Raw genomic sequence first — 10,261 nt, 5'->3', positions numbered from 1 at the left:
GGAACAGGCGAGAATATTTGGCAGCCGAAGACGACCTGGCTAGTGCAGATACCTATCTGCCTGCTGGAATGAAGTGGCAGAGACTGCAGACACTTGTCTTCGGTTAAGGTGAAAGGGGAGACGATGATGGTGACTCTCTGCAGCTTGTGCAGACAGCCGCAGAGTGGAAGCAAGAAGGGAAAGCAGAGTTGCCTGATCGCTGTCTCGCCGCCCACCTGGATCTGCATTCTGTATATGATTTTATGAGGATGGTGGCATGTATTGCCAGGGATGAGTGCAAGGGGCAAGATGATGTAGAAGGTGAATAAAGACGGGCAACTTCAGGGCCAGTAGAAAGGGAGTTTGAGCTGATCTATAGCGCTGCCTACGTCTATTAGCGCTACAGAAATGATAAGTAGTAGTAGTGATCCTGCTAACTGGCATCAAGGAGGTGAGCTTTAGAAATCCAGTTTGGCTGATCCTTTTGCTTTATTTTTTTGTGGCCTTGCTGCTCTGGCAATACAGCAGTGTGGTGGCGGTGGAGTGCGTCACCTTGGCATCCCTCTGTGCCACAGTGGGGCACCAGGATGGGCTGCGCTCCCAGCATTCACGTTTCGCAGAGTGGTGTCATTTACTGCCGGGATTCAGATGAGTCCAACTCGCCCCATCAGACTACCACTATTTCACAGGGAACTGCCACCACTCTGCATGGCCTCTTTATCAAGACTGATGCTGCTGACTCCATCCCATCTGTGCTCGCCTACCAGAACCGTCACGGGGTGGCCAGGAGGGCCAGCTCCCGTTGGGAACGCAGCAGGGACACAGGTCCCAGTGGCCAGCACCGCTGTATCGAGGCTGAAACCCAAACCAGCCACTCCAGCCTCAAGGTGAGTCCCAGGGCCGCATGCTTGTTTTCTGTAGGCATACTGTGTGCACAACCCTAGCTTTTCATTAACTGGATATAACTTCTAAATGAAATCATGTCCACTGTCTGAATGGCTAGAGCCCACTGTGCCTCAAGCCACTCAGACAGTGGCCAATTGGAGGTTTTATGTATATAAGTACATAAGTAGTGCCATACTGGGAAAGACCAAAGGTCCATCTAGCCCAGCATCCTGTCACCGACAGTGGCCAATCCAGGTCAAGGGCACCTGGCACGCTCCCCAAACGTAAAAAACATTCCAGACCAAGTTATACCTAAAAAATGCGGAATTTTTCCAAGTCCATTTAATAGCGGTCTATGGACTTGTCCTTTAGAATCTATCTAACCCCTTTTTAAACGCCGTCAAGCTAACCGCCCGTAACCACGTTCTCCGGCAACGAATTCCAGAGTCTAATTACACGTTGGGTGAAGAAAAATTTTCTCCGGATTCGTTTTAAATTTACCACACTGTAGACTCACTTTCCAGGTTAGCCTAGTGCAGTGCATGTATATGTACATATCATATGCACTGTAATGCTCATATATTCATGCCATACAGTAGGTGTTTATTCATAGTACTGCTATAATATATATATATCTGATATATATTATATATATATATATATATATATGGTTTTATAGTGGTGTCAATTGGGTGTACTTGGATGTATCAGTGTACATGTACCCTCTGTGAACATGGTGTAGGGCTAGTGTTCACCATGGTGGGGGGTGTACTAGTTAGTGACACTCCAGTGGAAGGAAGATAGCTGGGTAGGAGAACAAAAAGGGAAGGTTGCATCACTCAGGCTGAATGGGGAGTGTTGGGTGAGATGCGAGTTTGGAGAAGTATGCAGGAAGGAGGGTTCAGGTTTGGGGATTGAGGGAACCTACAGATTCTTTGGTGAAGTTGAGCAAATATGCAAACAGAAAGCAATGTAGGTCATACTTGTGAATATCTAGTTTAAAATTATTTGCTAGAGAAAATAACCTTTACAGAGAATCTCTTGCAAGAGGTTTTCCTTTTAGGAAGCAAGGTAAACTCTGTGCTTAGTCATCTGTCAATCAAACCACAGTGACTGATGAAAGGAAAAAAGTTGAAAAGGCCCTACTGGCACACTGATTGCAGTGTGAATCATCAAGGAAGCACAGACGCATAAGTAGCCAGGGCTGAGTTCCTCTCCGTCCTGAATAGGTGCTGTGAGAGGACTTCCAGAGAGGAAGAGAACTTCATTGGTAAGAATTTGCTGGGACTTTGCTTTAAACTTGAGGAAAGGTAGACTTAGAGTGAAATAGGTAACCTCAGGGACTTTTAAGCTACTCTGCTTACGTAGCAAAGGCTAGTTTAAGGACTAGTTTTTTTTTCCATATAAGTCTGTTATAGTTTCATAGACTAACATTTAAAGGGACTATTTTAAATTACCATAGTATCAGAATAAAGAACAGCAAATCATGTATTTAAAAAGGAGGAAGGATGGCCAAATGACAGCCGAAATGGTTAAAAAAATGAGGTGAAGGAAGCTATTAGAGCTAACAGAAAATCCTTCAGAAAATGGAAGAAGGATCTGACTGAAAGTTATAGGAAACAGCAGATAAAGAATGACAAATCAAATGCAAAGTGCTGATAAGGAAAGTGAATGGGATTTGATATACTGCCTTTCTGTGGTTACAATCAAAGTGGCTTACATATTATATACAAGTACTTATTTTATACCTGGGGCAATGGAGGATTATGTGACTTGCACAGAGTTGCAAGGAACACTAGTGGGAATTGAACCTGGCTCCTCAGGTTTTAAGGCTGTTGCTAACCATTAGGCTACTGCTAAGTAAGGAGTAAGGAACACAAAGAAAGACTTTGAAAAGAAGATTGTGTTGGAGGCAAAAATATATAGTAAAGACTTTTTTTTAGGTATATTAGCAGCAAGAAGCCAGTAAAAAAAATCAGTTGGACCACTAGATGACTGATGGATTTTATTTATTTATTTATTGCATTTGTATCCCACATTATCCCAACTTTTTTGCGGGCTCAATGTGGCTTACAATTCATCGTGGATATGGGAATTGGAGGGGAACATACATTTATTGTTAACAGAGTTTTGGGTTAAATGATAGTATTAAAGCAAAAGATAGAAACATTTCTGGAAGGTCCAAGATTATACAGTTACATGTGTTGATCTTTGTTGTATATCTTGTCGAAGAGAGAGGTTTTCAATAGTTTGCGGAAATTTGTCAGTTTGTAGACAGTTCTCAGGTTGCGTGGCAACGCGTTCCAGAGCTGTGTGCTTGTATAGGAGAAGGTAGATGCGTGCATTGATTTGTATTTCAGGCCTTTGCAATTTGGTGGATGAAGGTTGAGGAAAGTGCGAGAAGATTTTTTTGCGTTCCTGGGTGGAAGCTTCACCAGGTCTGACATGTAGGCTGGGGCGTCACCATGGATGATTTTATGGACTAAAGTACAGAGTTTAAACATGATGCGTTCTTTGAGTGGGAGCCAGTGTAGTTTTTCTCGTAGGGGTTTTGCACTTTCGTATTTTGGTTTGCCGAATATTAGTCTGGCTGCCGTGTTTTGAGCTGTCTGGAGTTTTTTTGAGTATTTGCTCTTTACAGCCGGCGTAGAGTGAGTTACAGTATTCCAAGTGGCTGAGTACCAATGATTGTACCAGGTTGCGGAATATATTCCTTGGAAAATATGGTCTAACTCTTTTTAGTTTCCACATTGAATGGAACATCTTTTTAGTTATGTTTTTCGCATGATTCTCAAGTGTTAGGTGTCGGTCAATGGTAACACCAAGAATTTTTAGGGTATCGGAAACTGGTAGACTTAGTTTGGGTATGTTGATGGTGTATTCTTATTGTATTGCGAGGTGAGTATTAGGCATTGGTTTTTTTCTGCATTTAATTTCATCTGGAATGCATCTGCCCAGGAATTCATGATGTGTAGGCTTTGGTTGATTTCATTAGAGATTTCCCTTAGGTCTTGTTTGAATGGGATAAAGATTGTTACATCATCAGCGTATATGTAAGGGTTTAGATTCCGATTTGATAGTAGTTTGGCCAATGGTGTCATCATTAGGTTGAATATGGTAGGTGAGAGGATAAAAGGGACACTCAGAGAAGACAAAGCCATAGCAGAGAGATTAAATGAATTCTTTGCTTTGGTTTTCACTGAGGAAGATGTAAGATAGTAACATAGTTGATGACGACAGAGAAAGACCTTTACGGTTCATCCAGTCTGCCCAACAAGATAAAATCATATGTGCTACTTTACATGTATACCTGACCATGATTTGTTCCTGCCATTTTCAGGGCACAGACCATAGAAGTCTGCCCAGCACTAGCCCTGCTTCCCAACCACCGGTGCTGCCACCCAATTTCTGCTAAGCTTCTGAGGATCCATTCCTTCTGAACAGGATTCCTGTATGTTTATCCCATGCATTTTTGAATTCCGTTACCGTTTTTATCTCCACCACCTCCCGCGGGAGGGCATTCCAAATATCCACCACTCTCTCCGTGAAAAAATACTTCCTGACATTTTTCTTGAGCCTGCCCCCATTCAACCTCATTTAATGTCCGCTAGTTCTACTGCCTTCCCATCTCCGGAAAAGGTTTGTTTGCGGATTAATATCTTTCAAATATTTGAACGTCTGTATCATATCACCCCTGTTTCTCTTTTCCTCCAGGATATACATGTTCAGGTCAGCAAACCTCTCCTCATACGTCTTGTAACGCAAATATTTTTGTAGCTTTTCTTTGCACCGCTTCAATTCTTTTTACATCCTTAGCAAGTTACGACCTCCAAAACTGAACACAATACTCCAGGTGTGGCCTCACCAACAACTTGTACAGGAGCATCAACACCACTTTTCTTCTGCTGGTCACACGTCTCTCTATACAGCCTAGCATACTTCTGGCTACGGCTACTGCCTTGTCACACTGTTTCGTTGCCTTCAGATCCACAGATATTATCACCCCAAGATCCCTCTCCCTGTCTGTACATATCAGACTCTCACCGCCTAACACATATGTCTCCCATGCATTTCTACTCCCTAAGTGCATCACTTTGCATTTCTTCACATTGAATTTTAATTGCCAAACATTAGACCATTCTTCTAGCTTCTGCAGATCCTTTTTCTTGTTTTCTACTCCCTCCGGGGTGTCCACTCTGTTACAAATCTTGGTATCATTCGCAAAAAGGCAAACTTTACCTTCTAACCCTTCAGCAATGTCACTCACAAATATATTGAACAGAATCAGCCCCAGCACTGATCCCCGAGGCACTCCACTACTCACCTTTGCCTCATCCGAGTGAATTCCATTAACCACCACCCTCTGGCATCTGTCCGTCAACCAGTTCCTAATCCAGTACACCACGCTGGGTCCTATCTTCAGCCTGTCAAGTTTATTCAAGAGGTTCCTCTGTGGAACCGCGTCAAAGGCTTTGCTGAAATCTAAGTAAATTACATCTATAGCACGTCCTTGATTCAATTCTCTGATCAACCAGTCAAAGAATTCAATGAGATTCGTTTGGCATGATTTAAACCATATTGTCTTGGATCTTGCAACTTATTGGATTCCAGGAAATTCACTATCCTTTCCTTCAGCATCGCATCCATTACTTTTCCAATAACCAAAGTGAGGCTTACCAGCCTGTAGTTTCCAGCTTCTTCCCTATCACCACTTTTGTGAAGAGGGACCACATCCGCTCTTCTCCAATCCCACAGAACCTCGCCCGTCTCCAAGGATTTATTAAACAAATCTTTAAGAGGACCTGCCAGAACCTCTCTGAGCTCCCTCAGTATCCTGGGGTGGATCCCGTCCAGTCCCAAGTCTTTGTCCACCTTTAGATTTTCAGGTTGTTCATAAACACTGTCTTCTGTGAATGGTGCTATATCCGCTCCATTCTCATATGTACTTTTGCCAGTCAATTGTGGCCCTTCTCCAAGATTTTCTTTAGTGAAAACAGAACAAAAGTAGTTAGCAAATTTGCTTTTTCTTCATCATTATCCACATAGTGGTTTGCAGCATCTTTCAGTCTCATAATTCCAATTTTAGTCTCTCCTTTCACTGATATACCTGAAGAAATATTTGTTGCCCCTGCTTACATTTCTAGCCGTTTGTTCTTCCGCTTGCACTTTTGCCAGACGTATTTCTCTCTTGGCTTCTTTCAGTTTCATATGGTATTCCTCTCTGTGTTCCTCTTGAGTTTTTCTGTATTTCATGAACGCCAACTCTTTAGCCTTTATTTTCTCAGCCACTTGCTTGGAGAACCATATTGATTTCTTTTTCTCTTGCTTTTATTTACTCTCCTTACATAAAGTTTTGTGGCCATATTTATAGCTTTTTTCAGCCTGGACCACTGCCCTTTCACTTCTCATATGTCCTCCCAGCCCATCAGCTCCTTCCTAAGGTATTCCCCCATTTTACTAAAGTCAGCATGCTTGAAATCCAGGACTTTGAGTTTTGAGTGGCTGCCCTCCACTTCAGCTGTTATATCAAACCAAACTGTTTGATGGTCACTGCTGTCCAGGTGGGCACCCACTCGGACATTTGCCACACTATCCCCATTTGTGAGCACCAGATTCAGTGTCACTTCCTCCCTTGTGGGTTCTGTCACCATTTGTCTGAGTAGAGCACTTTGAAAAGCATCCACGATCTCTCTACTTCTTTCCGATTCCACATATGGAACTTTCCAATCCACATCTGGCAGATTGAAATCTCCCAGCAACAGCACCTCTTTTTTTCTTTCCCAACTTTTGGATATCTGTAATCAGATCTTTGTCTAGTTCCTCCGATTGTGTTGGAGGTCTGTAGACAACACCCATGTGGACAGGGGTGGGAGAGATACCAGTGCCAGAAATGGTATTCAATGCTGATGAGTCAGAGAAACTGAAACAAATCTCTGTAAACCTGGAAGATGTAATGGGGCAATTTAACAAACTGAAGAGTAGCAAATCACCTGAACTGGATAGTATACATCCCAGAGTACTGACGTAATTCAGGGTAAAATGATAGAGACTGTTATAAAGAACAAAATTACAGTGCATATACTTAAGCATAGATTAATGAGACAAAGCAAACATGGATTTAGTCAAGGGACAATCTTGCCTCACCAATCTAGTATATTTCTTTCAAGGGGTGAAAAAAACTTGTGGATAAAGGCGAGCTGGTCAGTACTGTGTATCTGGATTTTCAAAAGGAATTTGACAAAGTACCTCATGAAAGACTCCAGAGGAAATTGGAGAGTCATGGGATATAAGGTAGTATTCTATTGTGGGTTAAAAGATAGAAAACAGAGAGTAGGGTTAATTGGTCAGTATTCTCAGTGGATCTGTGGGGTTCCTCAGGGGTCTGTGCTGGGACTGCTGTTTTTTAACATATTTATAAATGATCTAGAGATGGGACTAACAAGTGAGATAATTAAATTTTAGATTTGCATGTAGTGGAGGCAGTGCATGCATATCTATCTCATGAATATTAATTGCTAGTAACTATTACAACTTATAGACTACTTTATTAATAAACCATAAATATTATTTAAAAAACATACCACATATTACACACATTGCTAGCAATCCCCAATTAGTTTCACCATTACACACAAATACGATCAAATACATAAAAGAATCCTTAATAATGTCCCACGTAATTTTCATACTCCTCCTTCTGTTTTTGGAGGAGTGGCCTAGTGGTTAGAGCACCGGTCTTGCAATCTAGAGGTGGCCGGTTCAAATCCCACTGCTGCTTCTTGTGATCTTGGGCAAGTCACTTAACCCTCCATTGCCTCAGGTACAAACTTAGATTGTGAGCCCTCCTGGGACAGAAAAATATCCAGAGTACCTGAATGTAATTCACCTTGAGCTACTACTGAAAAAGGTGTGAGCAAAATCTAAATAAATAATAAATAAATTTGTTGATGACACAAAGTTATTCAAAGTTAATAAATCGTAAGAGGGTTGTGAAAAATTGCAAGAGGACCTTAGACTGGGAGGCTGGGCATCCAAATGGCACATGACGTTAAATGTGAGCAAGTGCAAAGTGATGCGTATGGGAAAGAGGAACCCAAATTACAGCTATATGATGCAATGTTCCACGTTATTTATTTATTTATCTATTTATTTATTGCATTTGTATCTCACATTTTCCCACCTATTTGCAGGCTCATTGTGGCTTACAAGGTTTCGTCATGACATTCGTCATTAAAGTAAAAGATACAATTGGTATTACATAAAAACATGGATAACATAATAGAATTAAGCAATCAGGTACAGAGGGAAAACATTCTAAATATTAGGTAAGTGGTGGTGCATTACAGTTCCTATTATGGATCGTTGTGGTATGCCTTGTTGAAGAGAGAAGTCTTCAGCGATTTACGAAAGTTGATTAGGTCGTAAATTGTTTTCAAATCAAGTGGCGATGCATTCCATAGCTGTGTGCGCGTGTAGGAAAAGCTGGAGTCATTAGGAGTCACCGCCCAGGAAAAGGATCTAGGTGTCATCGTTGATGATATGTTGAAACCCTGTGCTCAGTGTGCAGAAGAAATAGAATGTTAAGAATTATTAGGTACAGAATGGAAAACTAAAATGAGAGACTTTGCATTGCTCCATGGTACAACTACACCTTGAATACTGTGTGCAATTCTGGTCACTGCATCTCAAAAAAGATTTAGCGGAATTAAAAAGTTACAGATAAGGGTGACCAAAATGATAAAGGGGATGGGATGACTTCCCTATGTGGAAAGGCTAAAGCGGTTAGGGCTCTTCAACTTGGAGAAGAGGTGGCTGAGGAGATATATGATAGAGGTTTATAAAATATTGAGGGGAGTGGAATGGGTAGAGGTGAATCGCTTGTTTACCCTTTCCTAAAATGAAGCTACTAAGTAGTAAATTAAAAACAAATCGGAGAAAATATTTCTTCACTCAACGTGTAATTAAACTCTGGAATTCATTGACAGAGAATAAAAGCAGTTAGTTTAGCAGGGGTTAAAAAGGTTGGATCATTTTCTGAAAGAAAAGTTCATAAGCCATTATTAAGATGGACTTGGGAAAATTAGTTTAGTTTATTAGAGACTTGATGTACTGCCTTTCTATAGAAATCAGATCGGTGTACAACAACAACAACAAAAAAAAAAACCCCAAATAACTGAAAGGAACTACAAACATTCAAAATAGGGACAGCACAGAGTGAAATCGAAGAGGGGTAAGGGCAGTTTCATGATAGGCAAACTAGGTCAGATTAGTCAGAACTAAGGAAGGGAAAATCCTGGGAAAACAGATGGGTCTGGAGGAGGGTCTGGAATTTAGAGTAAAATTGTTCACTGTGGAGTTTGACAAGAAGGGCATTGCAAAGGGAAGGAGCTGCACAAAAGAAGGCTGAGGGCATACAGAACGGGCTGTATTTTGTATCCCTGGACATTTTAACAGGGTGGATTAAGATTCCTTGGGGTAGTAGAAATCAACTATTGTTGGTGTTGGAAGGGTAGAGGGTGGTGATGAGGAGGGTTATTATAGCTGCTTGCTGTTATTATTGTTTTCTATTTGTAATTTAGACACAATAATTGCACAGCATATTGGATGAGGACAGAGCCCGCGGGGATGGAGACAGAACCTGCGGGGACAGGGCGGAGATGGAGACCAAACCTGCGGGGTTGGGGTGGGGACGGAGACAGAACCCAGGGGGACGGGGCGGGAATGGGATAAACTTTGCCCCTGCATCATTCTCTACCCGCAAGTGCTTCATAGTTCACCTATTCTGTGAAAAAATATTTTCAAGATGGGTAGTGGCTGTTGAGAATTCTGTCCTAGAAGAAGTGGTGGAGACAAAAATGTTAGGGTATTAAAAAATAAAAGATGCAGGACAAACAGAGAATAAATAGAATCCTATTACAGGGCACTTGGTGGAAGTCTGTGCTATAAGGGAACATAGAGGCCTACTTTCCTTTATAGAATATTAGCTTAGCCAGGTATATACAGTAAAATGCCGATTATCCAGGCTGTCCTCTGCAGGGGGTGGTTCGGATAATCATAAATGCGGATAATTGGAAAAAAGTTTGCAATATTAAACTTGCTCACCAGAAGGATACGACACTGTCTGGAGTTGGATAGAAAGAAGGCCCCATGAAGCTCCGCTGAGTAGCATGAGCTTCATATTGATGCACACATATATGACCACGCAATGCACGCAGGCACCTACGATATAGTGGAGCTTCGCTGGGACTTCTTTCTATCCACCTCCAGGCGGTTCTGCATCCTTCTGGTGAACAATTTTAATTTTTCAACTATTATCTGGCAATGGAGACTGGGGGGTGATGCCAGTCCAGATAATTGGACATCTGGATGATTGGTGTTCGGATAATCAGCATTTTAC

The 10,261-nt window shown here is 41.7% G+C and overlaps 1 protein-coding gene across 2 annotated transcripts in view; it reads left to right on the top strand.

Annotated features, from left to right (window-relative positions):
* The first annotated feature begins 510 nt into the window (after positions 1 to 510).
* PDE8B (phosphodiesterase 8B) overlaps positions 511 to 10,261 on the top strand; it is a 282,903-nt gene continuing 273,152 nt past the window's right edge. For both annotated transcript variants that reach the window (XM_030192290.1, XM_030192291.1), the window contains exon 1: positions 511 to 866. In XM_030192290.1, the coding sequence (XP_030048150.1) occupies positions 567 to 866 (300 nt within the window). In that variant the 5' untranslated portion in view covers positions 511 to 566. The remainder of the gene's footprint in view (positions 867 to 10,261) is intronic.

This window comes from Microcaecilia unicolor, chromosome 2 (assembly GCF_901765095.1).
Source record: "Microcaecilia unicolor chromosome 2, aMicUni1.1, whole genome shotgun sequence".
Lineage (NCBI taxonomy): Eukaryota > Metazoa > Chordata > Amphibia > Gymnophiona > Siphonopidae > Microcaecilia > Microcaecilia unicolor.
The sequence above is the reverse complement of the archived record's forward strand: the minus strand, read 5'-3'. Positions and strand labels throughout refer to the sequence as shown.